The sequence below is a fragment of the Equus przewalskii genome, chromosome 10, assembly GCF_037783145.1.
Source record: "Equus przewalskii isolate Varuska chromosome 10, EquPr2, whole genome shotgun sequence".
NCBI lineage: Eukaryota > Metazoa > Chordata > Mammalia > Perissodactyla > Equidae > Equus > Equus przewalskii.
Genome location: NC_091840.1, coordinates 54,355,610 through 54,378,648, shown reverse-complemented (window position 1 = coordinate 54,378,648; position 23,039 = coordinate 54,355,610). Strand labels below are relative to the sequence as shown.

The following is a 23,039-nucleotide window of genomic DNA, read 5'->3' as shown; positions in this document are numbered from 1 at the left end:
TCATAGCTTATATAGCTTTCTGTGGTCTGCTTCATCCTTCTCTGTTACCCTTCTCAGCTTCCTCCATGGTGATATGTGTAGAGGTTGTGGGGGATTGGAATTGGCCACCCCAAGAAATGTCTCTTTGGCATGAGGATTATTTTGGGCTGGTTACCTTTAAAAACTGCAGACAGGAAAGAAACTCCGAAAAGTAGAATTTACTGACCCTTTGTTAAGAGACATTTACATTTGTAAAGAAAACCTCCATCTGTAAAGGTGCCTCCCTCTCTGTACCAGGAAGAAGGGGGGATGACCTTTTCTCTAGAAACTCTTTAATCAATGCAGAAGGCAAGGACTTAAACCTGCATAATAATCTTACTCTTGTTTACTGTGCTTTATGGTAATCTCCCATAACTGACTCCCCCCACCCCAACATCCTCCTTTGTCTTTAGCTGAGGATGGTATTTAAGGTGGTAGCTTCTGCCATTTTGGTGAGTTGCTCAGCTTGCCTGAGCCTCTCCCATGTATACATGTTATAAAGCTTTGTTTAATTTTCTCCTTACTGGCCCAGAACCACTAAGTTTACTTTTCTCCACAGAGAATGGCCACTCTACTCTGTCAAAATCAAGCTTTTGGTGTAGGCGTGAGTTTGGTTGTGAGGTCTGTATTCAATTCCTCAAAAAGTGAATTGCAGAATATCCCTTTTATTCCATTCTCTGAACACTTGGTAAAGTTTGAAATTGTCTGTTGCATGAATATTTTGGAAAACTACCACTAAAACCAGGCATCTGGTAAAGTGTGTTTCTGATGATTTTAAAACTATGTTTCATTGACTTTAATAAAGAACTAATCATGTATTGTTTTTTTGAATCAGCTTTGGTAAGCTATATTTTTCTATCTGTGTTTTTCCATTTCCTCTAGGTTTGCAAGTTTTTCAGCATGTATTTTTCCATGACCTTCCATTATTTGTTTAATCTTCCTGCCATCACATCTGATTATAGCTCTCACTCCCTATCCAATCCTAATGTAGTTTCCACCTTTTCATTCTTTATAGAGAGATCTCAACAAGGGTTTATCCTTTCATTGCCATTTTCAGAGAAATAAATTTTGTCTTTATTGACCCTCTCTATTAAATTTTGTCTTTGAATTCTCCCACATTTTTTTCTGCTCTTCTCTCTTTCTATTTTCTTTGGATTTACTTTGCCATTAAACAAACAAAACTCAGCAAAAATATAAAAGATCTGAACAAGAAAGTGAATAAGCTTGATCTAATACATCTAGAGAATTCTGCACCCAACAATTAGAGAATATATATTTTTCTCAAGCACAGAGTAACGTGTAAAAAAATCACTTACTGGCGCTAAAGAAAACAAATTTAAATTTCAAATAAATACCATACATGTTATCATCTCTAACTGCAGTGTAATTAAATTACAAATTAATAACAAAAAGTTTTCAGAAATTTTTAAATATACTGTTTTATGACTCCTGGTGCAAAAAAAAGAAATCATAATGGAAATTTAAAGAAAACCTAAAAGAGAATAATAATAAAATCATTCTATATCAAAGTTATAGGATATCAATAGCTGTTCTTAGAGGGAAATTTACAGCCTTACACACTTGTATTAAAAAAGCAAAAGGTCTCAAAATTACTGAGTCAATGTCCACGTTAAGAAATTAGAAAAATAACAACAGTGTAAACCTAAAGAAAGTAGAAGAAGTAATACAACTAAGAGGAGAAACAAATGAAATAGAAAAGAAAGCCAAAAGGTGATTTTCAAAATAATTAACTCAGTAGACAAAGATCAAGGGGAAAAAGAGAAGATGAGAACAATATCATTAATGAAAAAGGGAACAAATAAATCAGAGGCTTTAAAAGAAAATAAAAGAATAATATCAATAATCACATGCCAACAAATTCAACAACTTAGATGATGTAGGGAAATTAACTTCCAAGAACTGATGCCAAAATCATTTTTAAAAGTATATGAATCATCCGGGGGCTGGCCTGGTGGTGCAGCAGTTAAGTTCCCACGTTCCGCTTCAGTGGTCTGGGGTTCACCAGTTCGGATCCTGGGTTCGGATCTTCGCACCACTTGTCAAGCCATGCTGTGGGAGGCGTCCCACATACAAAGTAGAGGAAGATGGGCACCGATGTTAGCTCAGGGCCAGCCTTCCTCAGCAAAAAGAGGAGGATTGGCAGCAGATGTTAGCTCAGAGCTATTCTTCCTCAAAAAAAGAAAAGTATATGAATCATCCTATCAAGAAATTAATGCAGTGATTTAAAAATCTCACAAGGAAAACATCAAGCGAAAATAGTTGTATAGGCAAAGTGCTAAAAAGCTTTCAAGGAATAGATTACCCCAATTTTATACATCCTCTTCCAGACAAGAGAAAAGAGAACAACTCCTCAATTCATTCTACAAAGCAAACAGCTTGATTAAAAAAAAAAAAAGTCTTACAAGAAATTATAGGCCTGTATCAGTTGGGATTATAGTTGTGAAAATTTTAAACACAACCAAGCTGTGTTTATCCCAGTAATTAAAGGATGATTTAAAAGATGGTTGAATGTTAGAAAAATCCAAAAATGTAATTTACCACATTAACAGATTAAATAAGAAAACTCATATACTGATCTCAGCAGATGCAAACAAACAATTTGATTAACTTTATTCACTAAAAACAAAACTAAGTCAATAATTTAAAAGGAAACTCCCTCATTCAGTTAAAGAATATCTACTAAAACAAAACAAACAAAACAGCAAACATCAGTCTAAATGTTAGATACACGCTCGTTAAAACAAGGAATCAGACAAACATGGCTGTTATCACTCTTCTGCCTACTGTGGTGTGAGAGATCTTAGCCAGTAAGATAAAAAATAATAATAATAAAATAAAAACAAAACTGAGGCTTAAGGAGGAAAGAAGGCAGTAAAACATTCAGCATTTGCAGATGATATGGCCACTTCAACAGAAAACCCCAAACTATAGACTGTCAGAGAAAAACAGGGGAGTTTAGCAATGCAATAGGTGTAAGATTAATATATCAAAATTGAATTAATTTCTAGATACAAGTAAAAACATAATTAAAGAGATCACATTATAATAATACCAGGTAACATCAATTACCTAATAATAATCTCATGAAAATGTGCTAGATGTCTATAGAAAAAATTACATTTTATTGAGATATTAAAGAAGACCTCAATAAGTGGAACAATATATCATGTTCATGATAGGAGGACATAATATTATAAGCATGTGAGTTCTTCCCAAACTCATCTACAGCAGTGGTTCTCAAAGTATTATTCATGGAACAGCGGCACCAGTGTTACCTGGGAACTTGTTGAAAATGTAAATTCTCAGGCCCCACCCACGATCTACTGAGTCAGAAACTCAAGGGGTGAGGCCCAGCAATTGCTCTTTTAACAATCCTTTCAAGTCATTCTGATATATGCTAAAGTTTGAGAACTACTCATCTATAGATTCACTGCAATTCCACTAAAAATTCAAACAGAATTTTCAAAGAACTTGGTAAGATTATTATAAAATGTATATAGAGAAGAGATCAACATCTGGCACGACATTGTGAGGAGCTCCACTAACCTGCTCCCCAGTGAAAGTCGTGAAAATTATTATTGTTTAAATCTTTTTAAAAAAATTTTTTTAAAGATTGGCACCTGAGCTAACAACTGTTGCCAATCTTTTTTTTTCTCCTGCTTTTTCTCCCCCAAATCCCCCCAGTACATAGTTGTATATTTTTTAGTTGTGGCACGTGGGACCCTGCCTCAACATGGCCTGATGAGCGGTGCCATGTCCGCGCCCAGGATCCGAACCAGCAAAACCCTGGGCTACTGAAGTGGAGCGCGCAAACTTAACCACTTGGCCACAGGGCTGACTCCTGAAAATTATTTTTAAAAAAGAAATTTAAGCTTCTGGAAAGGGTCCTAAGGAAAAGAGCAAATGAAGAGACACAATTCAAGAAAATCTACGAAAATTCAGTAAGAAAGGTGAGTCTGTGGTATTTGAACCAAGACCTGCTCTGTCCTCAACACCCCCTGGTTCAGCAAGGGAGAGACTCCACTCTACATGGCTGCAGCCAAAACCACAAGGCCCCCTTTCCCCGGCTCCCAGTTAGAGGGCTTTCTTCCCAAAGGATGAGGACTCTAGCATTTCTCATCCTGCCCCGAGCTGCCTGTGGCTGGGGCCCAATCCCAGCAGAGAGTGGTCAAGAAGCGTGGGCTCCCTCCCCTCCCCTCCACTCAGGGACTGAAGTGCCACAATGCGCGTGGAGCACTGGGAATGTCTGGGCCCCGATGGCTCTCACTGTACTGGAGATGCTAGCCAGGGAAAATAGACAAGAGAAAGAAATAAAAGGCATCGAGATTGGAAAGGAGGAAGTACAACTATGTCTTTTTGCAGATGATATGATCTTGTATATAGAAAGGAACCTAAAAAAACCATTAGACAAATACATGATTTCAACAAGGTTGCAGGATACAAGATCTGTACTAAAAAAAAATTGTATTTCTATACACTTGCAATAAACAATCCAAATATGAAATTAAGACAATTGTGTTCATAATAGCATCAAAAAAATACTTAGGAATACATTTCACAAAAGAAGAGCAAATCTTATACCCTGAAAATTACAAAATACTGCTGAAATAAATTAAAGATCTAAACAATTGGGAAAACACCCCTATGTTCATGAATTGGAAGACTTAACATTGTTAAGATGGTAAACTAACCCCCAAAATGATCTACAGATTCAACACAATCCCTATAAGAATACTGGCTGACTTCTGTGCAGCAATTGAAAAGCTGATTCTATAATCCGTATGAATTGCAAGTGATCCAGAATGACCAAACAAACCCAAAACGAAGAACAAAGTAGGACGACTAACACTTCCCAATATCAAAGCTTACCTACCTAGACTCAAAAATATGATCTATCTATCTATCTGTCAGTGAAGGGAAGGAAGGAGGGAGGAACGGAGGGGGAAGAAAGACAACAGTGAGAAAGGAAAACAAGCGGACCGTGACCACGGGGATTCTGGAGGATGCTACGGAGAGGCAGGGAAATGAGATAATGAGTAAACTGTGGTTAGATACAGGTTATTGTTAAAGTTAAAACTTTCATTTTCACTTGTCCATTTTCACAATGAACAAGGGTTCATTACATTATTATTAGTTAATAACAAAATATCTAAATAAAAGTGAGGGAGGAAATAGTCAATAGCAAAGCCAAAAAAAGCCAGATAAAATTCATGTTTTTATTCCATGTTTTTATTGATAAAAGGAAGAATAAATACTGAGTGTATGGGGGGGAGGGGAATCAGCAGTCCCCACCACACCATTCACTTTATTATTTCAATCTTTATGTTGTTCAATTCTAGAAGTTTTATTTGATCCTTTTCATTTCTTCTTAATAGCCTTGATAGTCTCTTATTCCTGGCTTATATTTTCGAGCTGATTTCTTTTAACGTGTTAAGGATTTATTTTATGTTCTCTATCTGATAATCCAAGTCGCTGTGCCTACTTGTTGTTTCCGCTGGTCCTCACTCCCAGCATCTTGTTTGTGTGTTCGTGATTTTTTCATTTTCCTTTGAACCTTACCTGTGGTAATTTTTCGAGGGTCTGAGCTGAAGGAGAGTTCCTCCAATGACAATTTTGGTTTGCTTTTGCCAGTTACCTGGGGACAGTACCAACCGAGGTCCGTTGAAATTCTCTGCTTGAGGGTTTTGGACCAATAGAGGTAGTGTGTATTCAGACCACGAACCCACGGAAGTTGACTTGTGGTTAGATTCTTCGAGATTTTAAAAGGTTTTCATCAACTCAGTGCCAAGATGAAGGCAAATACGTTTCAATTCCATCTTCGACCAGTCGGCAGATTTTTCTTTTTCTACCTCACAGGTTGTATGTAGCCCTCTGAAGGGCCAGCCTTATAGGATTTCCCAGTAGAATAACCTACATTGGGTAGGCTCCACACTTTATTTCCTGAGCCTCGAACCCTGCATAATTTTACATACAAAACCTCGAGGTTTCCAGGGTTCAGCAGAAGCTCTCAGCACAACTTACTTGTTGGCACTTGGTTACTTTCAAAAAAAGTTGGCAACTTCAAAGAAAGGCCCTGTCATCTTCAGGAACAAAAGATGTTCCCAGCAAGTTCTTCACACTTTTTTCTGTCTCAGTTGAAGCAACTCCTCAACTGAAAATGGATTTACTTTCTAGAAGCATGCAAAAAAAGGCAGGTCGGGAGATCAAGAGTTCCTGCTTCCACGTATGCGGGGTCTTGGCAGATTCCTTACTTTTGAGCCAATTCAGGAAAGCACTTAAAAAGCACTATTTTTATTTTGTAATCACCAGTGTAGCTGCTCCAATTAGGAATACCACGAATGGTATCTAATCTAACAAACTGTCAGAAACAGAAGTCACTAATACTTTCTTAATGGCTACCAAGAGTTGACTACTTCTGTTTACACGGTACCTAAAATTTTGTTGCTAACTTTTGACTGTGTGGTGGGACAGCCCCAACTACAATTTACATTCACCTCTCTGCTTTTAGCAGCAATATGCCATGGATATATACATCAAACTTTTCCGTACAGTTTTCTAGGGAAAAATCACTACGCTCCATAGAATGAAATGCTATCTTCAACAGAGTGATAAAATCATGCATATATGGCCTTTTTAACAGAAAAGCACTATCCTTATATGACAACTAGGCTGACTATACCACTTGGGGCCATAAAGATGACTAAGATTGACTTCAAATAAGTCACAACCAAGTAAGGAAAGAGGCAAATAACGCTAACTATACATGATTAAGTGCTGCATAGAGATACGTAAAAAATGTGATTTGAGCTCAAAGGACAGAATTGGGAAAGGCTTCTCACAGGGTGTGCCATTTAACCCAGGTCTTAAAGAATAAGTAGGTACTTTCAAAAGACAAATGAAGAAAGTAATTCCAGACAGAAGGAATCAGGTCAGGCGACAAGAACAAAGCACAAGAGAGCACAGCAGGTTTGTTACCATGAGGGGTTGCGAGCAGCACAAGACTGTGTAAAACCACCCCAGACACCCAAGCCAGAAAACGACGTTATTCCTGGCTCCCCTACTCCCTTCTTTACCTTAGACATTTAATCAAGAACCAATCTACCTAATTTCACCCCCTAAGTTATCTCTTAAATCCTCTCCTCTCCATTCCCAATTCCACTACTTTACCTTCCTCAACTTTTGCCTAGAATATTGTCAGTTTCTTAATTGGCCTTCCAGTCTCCCTGTTACCATTCCAGCCTACATAGTCACTGAATGAATTATCTAAAGAACCACTGAGATGAAACCATTTCCTTGCTTCAAGTCCCATATAGTTCTCCAGCACCTAAGAGAGAAAGCTCAACCTCAGCATGATGTACAATTCCCGTATGACTATGACCCTGTCCAACTTTTCAGACACGTGACCAGCCCTGACCCTTTCACATTCCTCACTGGCTGTGATAGTGGACAGGTTACTAACCACAGTGAACCCATTTGACCTTTAAAATGGAGATAATAGTTCCTACCCATGTGTTGAGGCTTAAAACTATACATCTAAAAACATGAGTTTGGCCTTTATCTTGCATTTCCCATGGACTCATTAAAGAATTTTACACAGAAGAAAGACACGATTAGATTAGCACTTTACAAACCCTAAGGGCAGTAGAGGGGATGGAAGGAGAGAAACAGAACCAGAGGTGAGGAAGACCAGTCAGCAGGCAGGAATACAAGGTGAGCAGTGAGTATGTAATGGCAATGGGAGTAGAAAAGAATAAATGGAACTAGAGAAAATTAGACGATCTAATCAAAAGGTCTTGGTTCCTAATCGGAAGTAGAAGGCAAGTTTCAAAGACAGGCCCTGACGTCAAGAACAAAAGCTGACCCTAACAAGTCTTTATACTTTTTGTGTGCTCAGTTGAAGCAATTCTTCATGCTTTGAAAATGGATTTACCTTCTAGAAAGTGGGTTTTGGTTGTGATCCAGTCCTGTAGCAAAGGAATTAGACTGTGAGATACCATTTGGGATCAAAAGTGAGCAGGGATGATTATGTGATGATGTTTCTAATCATGTGCTAAAGGCATTTTTCGAAAGGAATAAGAAAATGTCCTCAGCATTGGTTCCATGAACTGCAAGAAATGCAGAGTCTACAAGACAGGCAGGAATTGTGTATGTAACAAGCCTTTGCTTAAAAAAAAAAAAATCTAGGCATTTTATAATCAAACCTTGTGATTCATCACATTGTCAAATAGGAAACAGTTTCATGAGAAGACTATCAACCAAGCATCAAGAGGCCTGAGGCATTGACTGACGCTTGACTCTATCAATGCATTACATTAAGCAAAGTACTGAATTATTGAAGACTGGGACCCTGTGTGTAGGACTGAAGCTGCAATACCCTATTTACCTCCAAGACTTATGTTCACATTAAAACTGTGTACAAGCGTTATGAAAAACTAGAAGTCCTTTTTTATCACAGTTCTTCAGCAAAATGTATATGTAGATAGAAATTTCAAATGCAGATAGAAATTTGATTACACATTATGATTACTCAATTGTGACTTTACACTATGCTACACGGACTGACAATTTTAAATAGCAGAATCAAACTTTATAGTTAAGAAATATAAACACAATCTGGCATAACTTCAGAAAAACAAACAAACAAAATGTTACCCCAGATTTCAAGGTTTAGGAATTCTTGGGTATTCATTTATCTGAAAGATGGGGAAGACCAAGAAATACATCACTTCAGTCTGTAGTAAATTCCCAGAAGATATACGGAAGCTGATGTTTCACATACTAAAGGTATTCCTATACCACATAGTCTAATACCAACTCTCCATTACACATGGTTCTTACAGTGTACCCTAACAAGAGTGTCACTATTGCTGACTGGATTTCTCTTCAAACCACTTAATGAGGTTATTTAAGGGAGCTAACAAGTTCAAGACCAACAGTTTTTAGGTTCTCTATCTCTTACACCCCAAGTTAAAAGCATAGATACCATGGACCTGACTGATACATAAAGCCCTGGCCAAGAGCTGGGGACACAAAACCACCTCTGGACCTGACACAGGGCAGGTAGTGTCCTGGGGCGCTTTCAAGACCTGATGTGTCCTCCTGCAGCTGAGATGGATGGAATCAGTAAGTGAAAGGGCACTTTAATACTGAATCAGCTCAGGTTCCTTTCCTGCCTAATGCCTCCTCAGTGATTGGCACATAACGTCATCATGCTAACAGGGACATCGAGGCCTCTATACTGAATTCTCAGGTGTCACACTTAAGAATCGGGAACTAGAGCTTCTCTAGTTAGTTCTAAGGCACCTTCTACACCACTGTCTTTATGCCAACCATTAAGCCCCACTGTGGCCCCCAGAACCTCTGACTTCAACTCATTTCAAGATGACAAAGCAGGCCTCGGTAAGGTTTATCCAGAGTATCTCCAGCCACAGTTCACTCTCCTACTGCTCATCTCAACAGTTCTGTGATGGTAGTTTGTTCATTAATGTAATTTCTTACGGTAAGTGTTACAGGATTTGAATCTCAGCTCTCCTCCCTACTGCTATCAGAGTCAGACTTCACTTCTCTTAACCTTATTTTTTTCTCATTATCTAAAAGGGGACAGTATATCCTGACTTTGAAGGCTACTGTCAGGATCAAATAGGGGAAGTGCCCCATGAAGCACGGAGCACCTTCTACCTCTCTCTCAGGAGACTCTTGCACATAGTGGTGCTCAGCTGGGATCTGGAAACTCCACGGGGCATCTGTTCCCATAGCAGCCAAGGCTTAACTGAAGAGGCCAGGGTTCCTACAGCCACACCCTCCCCTGGAGAAGGTTTGATACTTACCACCTCTGGCTCTGTAACGGGAACTCCTGCATCTCAGATCAGGTTAGAAGCAGGCACAGGAAAAGGGTAACGTACTGAATTAGCATGCAATCAGTGAGTCAGCATTTCATTAATGACCAAGAGGTTGATAGCGTAACACATGAATTCAGTGCTGGAGCTTCAAAGTTCTTCTCTCCAATAGTTTCCAGGTTTCCATGGCTTTTTGCTCACCTCCATTGTCCTCCCATCCATACACCTCCCAGGTCTTTGACTCACAAACCCTCTCCCTACCCCTCTCGCTCAGGTGGCAGTGGGTGACTGCAATCTGAACTGACACCTAATGCTTGCCCAGCAGCAGAGCAGAGCAGAAAGCCAGGCTGGCAACGAGGCATCAGGTCACAGCAGACTGGGTCCTCACAAGTCGCATCTCTCCACCATGACGCAGGCCGAAGAAAAGCACCGCCCTCCTCGACCAATAAGAAAGCTGGGGCAGGTCAGGACAACGAACAAAGAAACAAACTTGAACAGACTGCATCACACCTGCTCAAACAGAAAGGAAAGCTCATGCTTCACGGATACATCCGTGGTTCCAGAAGAACAAGCAAAGAGATAAAGCAACCACAAGAAGGGAGGAAGAGAAGAAAGAAGCCATAAATACTTCCGGAAGAAGAGAATTTTCCCCAGTGTGAAATGCACAGATAATTTAATGGAAATTTACTTGATTTTCCCCTCTCGGGGTCTGACTTGAGAAAATCAAATTACAAAGTCATCATCACATCCTAGATTTATTACAACTGACCTGCAGGCAAAAGGATATAACTATTACATAAACACTTCGATTCCATGTATATATCTTAAATAGAGGAGGAATTCAAACAAGAATACAGGATAAAATATTCCAAAGCTCCAAGAAGCAGTTATGTTACTGAGCTCCATTTTTACAGACAAATAAGGCAATATCCCTGCACATTAGCTTTTTGATAATTTTTATACATTTTTTCTATGGTACAAGAGAAAAATAACCAGAGCTCACAATGTACAGTTCTTACACTATTTTCACAGTTTGTGAACACTATACACCCTTTTGTTTTAATAAAGATACATTGTAATAAACTCATTGCCCTTAAGTTTATAGTTTATAATAATCTATGATTAATAATACACTAAAATTGCCTTTTTATGTGGTCATCCACACAATAGAACGGTCAGATTAGCTCCTGGACAGTCAGAATTGCTTTTACCTCCATTTGTATAATGGCAAAGTGACCCTATGCTGAGCCAGACCGCAAGTTGACAGCAGAGAAACAGATTCCTCTTGAGTCCCCGGGAGCAATGGAGGATGATGGCTTGGTGTCAAAGGAAGACACAGAGCAATGCTTCCTTTCAGAACACTGGGAAGGCTAAGGTTTAGGATGCCGTGGGGGAGAAAACAGGAAAATCAGGCATGTGGACCAAAGCGATAAATCATTTTAAATTCTGAAATTTACAGGGATGTAACTTTATACAGCACCATTCTCCCTTTATTATTTTATAGTGTTTATGACTGTCACTCTGGGGGGAGACACAGCAATACCTGCCACCATTTGGTTCTGTAATGGCATCACGTGCATCTCAGATCATGGCTGTTTTATATTCCAGTGTGCTCGAACCACTCACAGTGCTGCTTAACTGTTGCACAGAGCCTAATGCTCAGTGCCAGGGCGGCCAGAGCAAAACCTAAGGAGAACCTAGCTAACGGGTAAGAGAGGAAGCACGGCAAAAGACGGCAGATCTCAGCGGCCTCTCCTAACTGTTAAGGGTTTTTTGTTTTGTTTTGTTTTGTTTTGGATTCCAATGTCAAGAAATGGTGGTGACTTGCTAGAGATTCTCAGAGGTGACGAGCTTATCTAAAAGTCTGTCATTTCAGATTCTCATCTGGTCAAATCTGTCTCTAGAAAAGATGCTTCTTTATCACCTATCACATCAGCTGGGCCCCACGTGTCTCAGCCTTTTAAACATTAGAGCATATAAGAGATTTGGGGCCAAAAATCCTTGGTAAAGAACATCCCTGGTAATTATAAAGGTTTTTGATATAGGAAAAAAAGGCAAAATATTGGATTAAGCAAAAAAAGTCACATAGCAGCAACAGACGGGTAGGGAGAGAGATTCAGAAACTGAAGACGTGGACCAGTGATGGCAAACAACTGAGATTTGGTCTTTTGCTGCCTACAGGAAATCTTTATCTAATCAATCAAGGCACATTGCTACTAGCTGCTTCTCCCTGTTAGCGAGTTACGATGGCTGAAGTATCAGGCTCGGGACCATGGGGAAATACATAGCTGCTACAAGTGTCCCAGATGAGATACTAGAGCTAAACCATCTGTAAACTTTGCCCTCCGTTCTTCTTCTTCTTTCAGTCCTGCTGGTTTGTGGCAGGTGGAACATCAAGTTGGCAGCACACTGAATTCTGAGAATGAAAATTCTGAGGATCAGCACCTTCTTGGACAAGTGGCAGACTCCTGAGTCTTCCCAATGAAGAGCAGAAGGACTGGTAAAGGAGAAAAGAACACATTCTGTCCTGTCTCAATATTTTAATGTTCACCTCTTTGAATGCAACATGGTTTTTGGTAAAGATAAATTCATTCTAATTTAACATATTTCAAAGTGGAAATTTGGCTGAGCACATCGATCCCCACACATCAACTGGGACTGTAAAGCAACAGAATATCAACTCGGTAAACCTATTGCACTTGGTGAAGAAAGGAAATTCCTCCCTTGTCTCCCAGCTCCAGAAGGCAATGTGTCTCGCTGGCTGTGCAAGCTCTTCTCACTCAAGCCCGAGTCTCTAGGTTCAGACATAGTACATCCATCACCACATACTTCCAGTATTTGGAAGTTGACAAAACACCATTCCAGTAGCTGCGTCTCCAGGTTTCGAGTCTAGAAATGAATTTAAGATGTGATCTAATCACAGTCAACAAATTGATCGTACTGACTTCCACATTTCATGAATATGTTCATCACGAAAGAGCAGGATGAGGTCTCTCTGACCAACACTAACACTGTGTGATCAATCGGGTATTACAGGGATGCACGTTCTAGGTGACAGGAGTATACAGACATGATGGAAACGAACACCAATCTTATTGCACATGGTGTCTGGGCGAGCAATAAAAACACTGTGATACGGGATGAAAATTCTCTACGTCTTGCTTCCTCTCAGCCCTTTTTTCTAGAGTCTGACGTAGCAGCGATATCAATCGACATACATGGGAGAGCTGGGAGTAGCTGGCATTTGATCCAGGATTTTACAAACATAGCATGCGACCTCTACGGTACGTTCTTCATACATCAAAATAAAGGGATGTTTCTGCAAGAAAATTGAAAAAAGAAAAAACATCAAAATTCCTATCAGAGCCCACACGGAACTTTTCCCAACTTCAACACAGTATAGCACCAAAGTCTCCAACCACATATGGCTGTAAAATACTGTAGCACAAGTTCAGAGAGGCAAGCACAGCCCGTATTTCATGCAGATACGTTAGAGGGTGTGGGCGTGCCTAGGTATGATGCACGGTGGGAGGAGCTGCCCTGACGGTGAAGTCTGGAAACTTATCTGTGTGCCAGGGAGCATTTGTTGAGGCAGAGAGCAGAGTTGTTCCTCAGCACAAAACACGGCTGGAGCCTCTGCCACCATCTGAGAGCCAAGAAAAACGATGTGAATACTGGCTGCTGTTCCTCTTGGGACACAGGCAGGGACTACAATTCCCCATTTCCCCCTCGTGCGGCAGAAGGATCTTACAAAAAGGTCTCAGTTTCAATCCTGACTTCCACTCCAACAGGCTCAATAGAAACTTATCCTATGAGCTTCTCCAAAGCCTAGAGCCCCATATCTGCCTCGCAAACCCACTTTTTCATATTCCATCTCCATCAATATTTTTCTTCCATAGCTTCTCTACATATGTTGATGGAACATCTTCAGTCATTGCTGGGGCTGACCCTAAGTTTGACCTAACATCCTGGAGAGCTGGAAGCTAAGTGTGACAAACAAGGAGGTCTTTTCTTAAAATAGTCCCACATTATCAGATCACAGTACTTTCTTCACTGCTGAGACCCCTGCCAAATCCAGCAGACTGACTATAACGCCCAACTTCCATGAAAGTGAGAACTTTCAAAGAAACGAGAATTGGCCTTATGATGCAAATGAGCATGAAAGCTTTTAATAAAGGCAGAGTAAGCACAATAAATTCTTATGGATGCATTATGCATATATAGACCATGCAGTGGAAAATGGCTCCTTAAAGTGAATGATAAAAGTGTCCGGGGTAATTTTTATAACATGTCAAGGCCAAAATTTTTCATGAGAGTTTAGCTAGTAAATTAGTATGAAAATTATAACTACAAATGTGCTCTTTCCAAATATCTTTGTTCAAAAACATTTCAAAAAACACTAAGTAAGGTCAAGCTGTTTGTCCATGACGGAGAGGCCCACTGCTTGCTTAGTGGACCACCATGCTAAGGGGATTCAGGGTGAAGAAACACCTAAAATTTCCCAAGTCTCATACTCACCAGAAGTTCTTTATACTTTGGCCTTTTGGATTCATCCTTTGTAAGGCTAAAATAACATAAAAATAACATTATTAAAATGGAGACACAATTACCAAGTATTTTTATTTTCACAAACAAAATGTTAGAAAGAATCAAATAGTTTTTTTCTTCAGATACAAAAGTAACAAAGCAGACAACTTGTCAAACATAAAGAAAAAAATTAGAAACAAGTTAATTGGAAAGCTGGATAAATTATGGCATAGCTGCACAGTAGAATATTGCATAGTTAGATATATGAATGTATGTATAAGTATAAAATTGTACGTATGTGTGTGTTTCTAAATATATACCCATATATTTACAGATACCACCTAAGAGAAAACAGGAATCCAGTAATTCTGAAACTATGTATGAATTTTATCAACTTATCCTTAGATTTTTAAAAGTTTTGCACTCTGTATCTCAATCCTATATTTTCTGGTCCAAAAGTTTACAACATTACAACTTCACTAAGGACTATTGGTATATTAAAAGCCTTTGCCCTGCTGGTATCTTCCCTTTGAATTCCACCTTGTCTAATTAATGTTATCACAAGTATTTCCATTTTATTTGTATTTACCTGATCATCTTGGACCATATTTTAATCACCACTCTCCTCCAACCTCAATTAAATTTTTTTTTTAAGGATTGGCACCTGAGCTAACAACTGTTGCCAATCCTCTTTTTTTTTTCCCTCCCTGAATCCACCCCCCATACATAGCTGTATATTTTAGTTGTGCGTCCTTCTAGTTGTAGCATGTGGGATGCCGCCTCAGCATCGCCTGATGAGCAGTGCCATGTCCATGCCCAGGATCCGAACTGGTGAAACCCTGGGCAGTGAAAGCACAGCACGCAAACTTAACCACTGGGCCACAGGGCCGGCCCCTAAATTTACTTTTTACCATCAAAAGTTAATATTGGTAACATAGTTCATTTACTTCTCAACTCAATGCCATTCTTCACATCCTGTGCCTTTTGTAGTGGACACTGCACTGTCCTAGAGAGACGCCTTCTTCAGGAATGAAGGACTTATTCCTCCACTGCAGGGAGTTCTGCCAGTATACAAGCCTCAGTTGTCAGCTCTCAGGGATTACCTCAACTGAAGAGAGCCACCCTAGCCTTCCCAGGGACGGCCTGTATCTAATGACTGACCCACAAAGGGGTATGAAAATCCAAGACCCTCATCCCATATCAAGTCAACCGTGGAGGGCCAGCCCAGCTTCATAGCTTCCTCCAGGGTCGGCTGAGGCCTGTGCTGAGACTGCATTGCAGCCCAACTTCTCTTTCTGCCTAATCCTGCCTTCCTCACCTTCGCTGGTTGTTGATCTGAAGATCACTACCTACTCCACTTCCTGCACACATACCTCTGTCTCAAAGCCTGCTTTCCAGGGAACCAAGCTGCAACACCCTTCTGCTGGGTCTACTTTTATTCCTGGCCAAGTATATCTTTTCAAAACAATCTATGAATGGTATTCCTATTCCTGAAAAACAACTGCATTGCCTCCTTATTTTGAATGGTAATTGAATGTCCAGGTATAAAACTTTAGGATGAGGTTGACAATTATTTTTCCTCAGTGCTCTAGAGCTGACTCCACTGTTTTCTGGCAATTATTGTTGCTATAACGAGTTTGCTGTCAGTCTAATTAATTACTCCTCAGCAGGGACTCTATCTTCTCTTCCTGCTAACTTTTACTTTATTATTGTTCTGTAAATTTGCTTCAGTGCATCTGGGTACAAATTTACCTGTGTTTATCCTACATGATACAGAGACTTTAGTTTCAGTGAGAACCTATCCTAGATCAATTCTCACATGTTTTTACTTGTAGCACCTTAAATACTCCTTCTCCACTTTCAGAGGTGTCTTCTGTCATTTCCATTAGACACATCTTAGACTACTCATCCTATTGTCCCCGATTCTTTTCTGCTCTTTCATGCTTTAATCGGCGTCATGCGGGGGAAATCCCTCAGGCCTATCTTCCAGTCCCCAATTCTGTCTTCAATGGCTTCCAGTTTAGAAGACATCAAATCAGATGTGTCCTTTGAATCAATAGCTATGTTTTTTCATTTCCAAGATTTCTAAATAGTTTTCATATCCAATTGTTTGGTTCATTTCGGTTTTACTTCTTCCTCAGTTTTAGTGGAACTTACACTTTTATTTCCTTAGGCATCCTAAACTATACTATTTTAAAGTGTATTTTAGACTATTCCATAAAGTCATCGCAATTTAAAATGAATTCATATTCTAGTTTGTTGGTTGCTTTTCTTTGCATACGACTTGATATATTTTGGAATTTTGTTTGCAGACTCATTTTGAAAATGTGCTTATGCTCTATGCCAGTCCATACATTTGTTCAAGAAATACCTGCATGCCGACTAAGTGCTATGAACGGAAGCAGGGGCTAGAGATCCACCATGTAGAACAGTTTCACCAGCACTTCCTCTTTTCAGGCCCATCACCACAGAACAAAGCACTATAATGGAGACTGAAGTCCCAGTCTTCCGCTGACATTAGGACTATTACAGATCCAGTCCTCTGGTTGCAAAAACAGTCTCTACGTCCTCGCTATTCTGTAGTCCTGCAGCTTGTTGTGGCCCAGGCAGTGACTGACATCAGTATTTCCTCACCCATCAGATCCTGACTTCTACGCAGTGAGTCTGTCTCCTGTGGATCCTGAGTCCAGAACACAGTACCTACAGAACTTTGGTCCTACAGGAAACACTGTCCCAGCTGCCACTGCCTGCTTCTGGACCTGGATATAGCAGGCCCATGGCTTCAGACCTTCACAGTATTTCTATTTATACCTTTCGCACTCTTCATCCACACAAGATGTGGACTTTCTTTGTAAAACTGCCAGGCCTTTTTAGTTTTCTATTTTTCTATCTCATTTACCAGAGCAGAAAATTGTGTCAATGTATAAACTCACAGTGCTATCTGAGTAGAAATCTTTAACGAAATTATTATTTCTTTTTCAGAATTATTGCAGCCATTGGTATGGTTATCAATAATCATGCTAACCTCAATTAAACCTGTGCTATCCAACAAGGCAGTCACTAGCCAAATTAATCTTCATAAAATAAAACAAAAAAAATTGTTTCCTGACTCACACTAGCCACACTGCAAGGGCTAGCAGCTACTACACTGGACAGAGCAGATTACAGAACATTTCCATCATCTCAAAAAGTTCCATTGGCAGAACTTCAGATCTAACTTCCAGGTCACTAATCTCTCTTCAGTTGTATCTAATCTGTTGTTTAATCGAGCTATTGAATGTTTTCATTTATGCTTTTTATTTCTATAAGTTCTATTAGGTTCTTTGACAGTTTCTGTTTCTTGCTTATATTTCCAAACTACGTCATTTTTCCTTAAGTTCATGAAAAATCACTTTTTTCTGTTTCTGATTATTCTAACATCTAAAGTCTTCACAGATATATTCCTACTATCAGTTGTTTCTATTAATCTCGTTCCTCGTGTGAGTGCTGGAATTTTTTCTGAACAACATATATTCTATTTAACTTGATCTTTGGGAATTCTTTGACTTCTAGGAATTGCTTTTGCTTCTGCTTGTCAACTGGGAGCGTCTTTCCAATGAGGGAGCTCTTAAAATCCTTACCTCCCATAATTTCTGATTACACTTAGTTTTAGAGCTCTGTAGACCCCTTAGTTTTCTACCAACTTATGATACATTTAAAAAGACACTTTGACATGCTTATCCACTATTTCAGTAGTTTCACTCCAAGTACTGTTCAAGATGTAACCCACCATAGTAACCTGAAGAGGTCACATTGATTCTACAGCTGTTTCTCAACTCTTCAGGTAGTGTTCTGATTTTGTGTCTGTCTACATTGGTGTGTACATTTGTGTGTATACGTTTTAATTGAATGTTTGTCAAGTTTTGTCTTTGAAATGCATAAAATGAAAAAAATCTTACAACATCCCCAGCCATGGCTTCTTTTTTCCTTTTAGTTAATTTGGTCCAGTATTTTAATCTAAGGACTCAAGTTTTTCTTCAAGAGAATTTTCATTTTAACTCTTTCTCTACTATCAGTTAAATGGAATCTCCTACATTTTTCCTGCATGTCTCTTATCATTTGCCTCATGATCATCTTTTTATCCCTTTTTTCTGGAAGATGAACTCAACAGTATTGCCTACTTCATAGATTTGGTTAACCTGTAATATCAAATATGCTGTCTGCCCACCATTTTCTCCCATTCAATTCAGAAATCATGTTTACTGTTTGAAAACATCTTTTCCTGAATTCGAATTATTCCACTCTTACAATTTTTTCTCTGACATTTTCAGTGGCAACTTGACAAGGGAATTTTTGCTAAATTTCTCAAACTGATTCAATTCTCTGAACCACTGAATGTATTCACATGCCAGTGATTTGCCTTTATTTCTTCATCCCTGAAGAGAATCAATATTGATCAAATATCACAGGTTGATCTCGGTCATAGAACTAGGTGACTGTGAGAAACAGCGAGAGCCACCACTAGAGCATTATCACCTTGCCAAGGAATTTCTCTTCTGGGTTTGTCAAAACAGCTTCCAGCGCACTAGCAACCCTCTAACCAACACAAGTGTCCGCATCCTAAGTTATTTCAGCAAAGCTTGAGCTTTTCTTAACAGGTCCTTCCTGCTGAGTATAAGGCAGGTGTGAATACTGCCACGGAGTCCCAGCTGTGCACGGATGTAGTGTATAAAGCATTTCCTCAAGACAGCTTCAGGATCAAGACTGGCTTCCTGCTTGTCTATCCACAAGCTGCCTTCTCTTTCAGGTCCTGCTGTCCCAAGCTAAGGATTTCCACTGCAGGTCTCATATCCTCCTTCTGCCTTTCTTTTCTTCTGCACGTGACAAATTCTGGATTAGCCAATCTCTCCCTGATTTCAGTCTCATCTACACAATTTCACAAAAACCTGTCAAGGATAGTACTTTTTTGCTCTTTTCCAGAACAAATAAAGACTCTTTTTTTTCTTTTTAAAAAATTTCATTGATGATTTCAGTAGGCAGGGAGGAATTTAAAATGTGAGCTGAGATCATCATTCTGATCCACAAATCTTCATTTCTTTTTTATTCCTTAAGCAAACTTTTAATTGAAGCATACATATAGAAAAGCAGTCCTAAGCATAGAAGAGTAACAATATTCTGACTTCTATTACCTTTTATTAATTCTATTAAATTTCATGTAAATAACTGTTTTAAGTGTTTCTTTTTTCACTCAACATAGTTTGTGAGATTTATTCATGTTGTTGAGTATAGCAATAGTTCAATCTTTGATGCTGTATACCATTGTATGAATCATGCTATAACTTATTATCCATTCTACTGCTGATATTTTTTCTTTCTAACTGTAAGTTATTATGAATATGCTGTTCCTAACATTCTTATACACATCTTTTAGTGTATTTATGAATTTTCTTTTGTTGGGTATATAATTAGGACTTGAATTGCTGGATCATGATGCATGCACCATCTGTATTAGATCAGGTATATAAGATACTGCCACAGTTTTCCAAAGAAACTGCACCAAGTTACACTCCTATAAGTAACGTCTAAGACTTCCCGTTGTTTCAGATACTCTTGGTACATCAGTCTTAGATTGTAATCATTCTGGTGATTGTAACGGACTGGTATTTCATTGTAATTTTGATTTGCATTTCCCCGAGGACTAACAATGTTGAATAAACACCCTTTCATATGTTTACTGATTACTTGAAGATCATCTTATTAAATGTCTTTTCAGGTATTTGGCCATTTTTGGTTGTCATTTTCATATCTATAAGTGTTTTGTACTTATGCTCTTTACATATACTGGAGAAAAGGTTCTTATCAAATATCTATATGACAAACACACTGTGTAGGTTGGCATTTCATTCAGTGGTGTCTTTTAACCAACAGAAGTTCTTAATTTATTCAAATCCAATTTTATCACTCTTTTCTTTATGCTGAGTTGCCTTTTGCATGCTGTTTGAGAAACTTTTACCTATTCAAAGGCCATGAAGCTATTCTCCTATGTTATCTTCCATATGCTTTCAATTTACACAACTGAAAAACTCAGTTTGGCAGAAAAGCAGTTCAAGGGGAGCATGGAGAAATGTGGCCACAGCAATAAACCTGAATCATAATGCATTTTGAAAGCCACATTAATTTAGACTTATTTTAAGGGCAATGAGAAGCCTCTAGACCAGTGCTTCTCTACCTCTAACCCAACCCTAACTCATTATTGCCCTTCATTACTGTGAAATTTAATTAATGTATATCTGTCTATATTCCACAGCAGCCCTTTGGAGGGCTACAAATTATTACACTATGCAAGATTCTTTGTCTTTCCAGAACAAATGTTTCCCAATTGAGAGTGATACCATTCCATTAAGGACAGTTTTAAACAGAGAAGTAACATAATCAGATATGCATCCTATGGAAAAAGATACTCTATGCAAATGGCAAGGAAAAGAAAGCTGGGGTAGCAATACTTAGACAAAATAGACTTCAAAGCAAAAACTGTAACAAGAGACTAAGAAGGGAACTACATAATGATAAAGGGAACTATCCAACAAGAGGATATAACACTTGTAAATATCTATGCACCCAGCAAGGGAGCACATAAAAATACATAAAGCAATTATTAACGGACAAAAGACGTGAAATAGACAGCAACACAATAATAGTAGGGGACTTTAACACTCTACTTAGACCAATGGGTAGATCAACCAAACAGAAGATCAATAAGGAAACACTGGCCTTAAATGATACATTAGACCAGATGGACTTAGTAGATATAAAGAACATTCCATCCAAAAACCACAGAATATAGAGTCTTTTCAAATGCACATGGAACATTCTCCAGGACAGATGACATATGAGGCCACAAAATAAGTCTCAATAAATTTAAGAAGACTGAAACCACACCAAGCATCTTTTCTGACCACAAGGGTGTAAAACGGGTAATCAACTACAGGAAGAAAGTCAAAAAAGCCACAAAAATGTGGAGATTAAACAAAATGCTACTGAATGACAAGTGGGTCAATGAAGAAATCAAAAGGGGAAATCAAAAAATACCTAGGACAAATGAAAAGGAAAATATGACATGCCAAAATCTATGGGATACAGGAAAAGCAGTTCTAAGAGGGAAGTTTATAGCAATACAGGCCTACCTCAACAAACAGGAAAAATCCCAAATAAACAATCTAACAGTGCACCTAAAGGAACTGGAAAAAGAAGAACAAACAAAGCCTGAAATCAGTAGAAGGAAGGAAATAACAAAAATCAGAGCAGAAATAAATGAAATAGGGACTAAAAAGAAACTAGAAAACAATCAATGAAATGAAGAGCTGCTTCTTTGAAAAGATAAACAAAATTGACAAACCCTTAGCTAGACTCACCAAGAAAAAAAGAGAGAAGGCTCAAATAAATAGAATCAGAAATGAAAAAGGAGAAATTACAATGGACACCTCAGAAATACAAAAGATTATAAGAGAAAACTATGCAAAGCTATACACGAACAAACTGGATACTCTAGAAGAAATGGGTAAATTCTAAGAATCATACAAACTTCCAAAACTGAATCAAGAAGAAAGAGAGAATTTGAATAGACCAATCACCAGTAAGGAGATTGAAACAGTAATCAAAAACCTTCCAAAACATAAAAGTCCAGAACCAGACGGCTTCCCTGGTAAATTCTACCAAACATTCAAAGAAGACTTAATACCTATCCTTCTCAAACTCTTCCAAAAAACTGAACAGGAGGGGAAGCTTCCTAACTCATTCTACAAAGCCAATATTATCCTGATACCAAAACACAGAAGGTCAACACAAAAAGAGAAAAATTACAGGCCAACATCACTAATGAACATCCATGTAAAAATCCTCAATAAAATACTAGCAAGTCAAATACAACAATACATTAAAAAGATCATACACCATGATCAAGTGGGATTTATTCCAGAGATGGAGAGCTGGTTCAACAACTGCAAATCAATCAATGTGATACACCACATTAACAAAACAAAGAAATCACATCACTGTCTCAGAGAAAGCATTTGACAAGATGCAGCATCCATTTATGATAAAAACTCTGAAGAAAATGGATATAGAAGGAATGTACCTCAACATAATAAAGGCCATATATGACAAACCCACAGCTAATATCATTCTCAATGGAGAAAAACTGAAAGCTATCCCTCTAAGAACAAGAACTAGACAAGGATGCCCACAGTCACCACTCATTTAACATAATATTGGAAGTCCTAGCTGAGCAATCAGGCAAGAAAAGGAAATAAAAGGGCTCCAAATTGGAAAGGAAGAAGTGAAATTGCCACTATTTGCAGATAACATGATTTTATATATGGAAAACCCTAAGGAATTCACCAAAAAAATTTAGAAATAATAAATGAATACAGTAAAGTTTCAGGATGCAAAATCAATATACGAAAATCAGTTGTGTTTCTATACACTAAGAATGAAGCAGCAGAAAGAGAAATTAAGAATACAATCTCATTTAAAATTGCAACAAAAAGAATAAAATATCTAGGAATAAATTTAACCAGAGAGGTGAAAGATTTGTACTTTGAAAACTATAAAACATTGCTGAAAGAAATAGAAGACAAAAAGAAATGGAAAGATATTCCA

At 38.5% G+C, this 23,039-nt stretch overlaps 1 protein-coding gene across 3 annotated transcripts in view; it reads right to left on the bottom strand.

The window, feature by feature from the left end:
- Window positions 1-10,531: 10,531 nt before the first annotated feature.
- Window positions 10,532-23,039, bottom strand: part of MAP2K4 (mitogen-activated protein kinase kinase 4) — a 132,859-nt gene continuing 120,351 nt past the window's right edge. For all 3 annotated transcript variants that reach the window (XM_070561114.1, XM_070561113.1, XM_070561115.1), the window contains 2 exons: window positions 14,394-14,439; window positions 10,532-13,194 (listed from right to left, as the gene is read on the bottom strand). In XM_070561114.1, coding sequence (XP_070417215.1) covers window positions 13,081-13,194; window positions 14,394-14,439 — 160 coding nt within the window. In that variant the 3' untranslated portion in view covers window positions 10,532-13,080. The remainder of the gene's footprint in view (window positions 13,195-14,393; window positions 14,440-23,039) is intronic.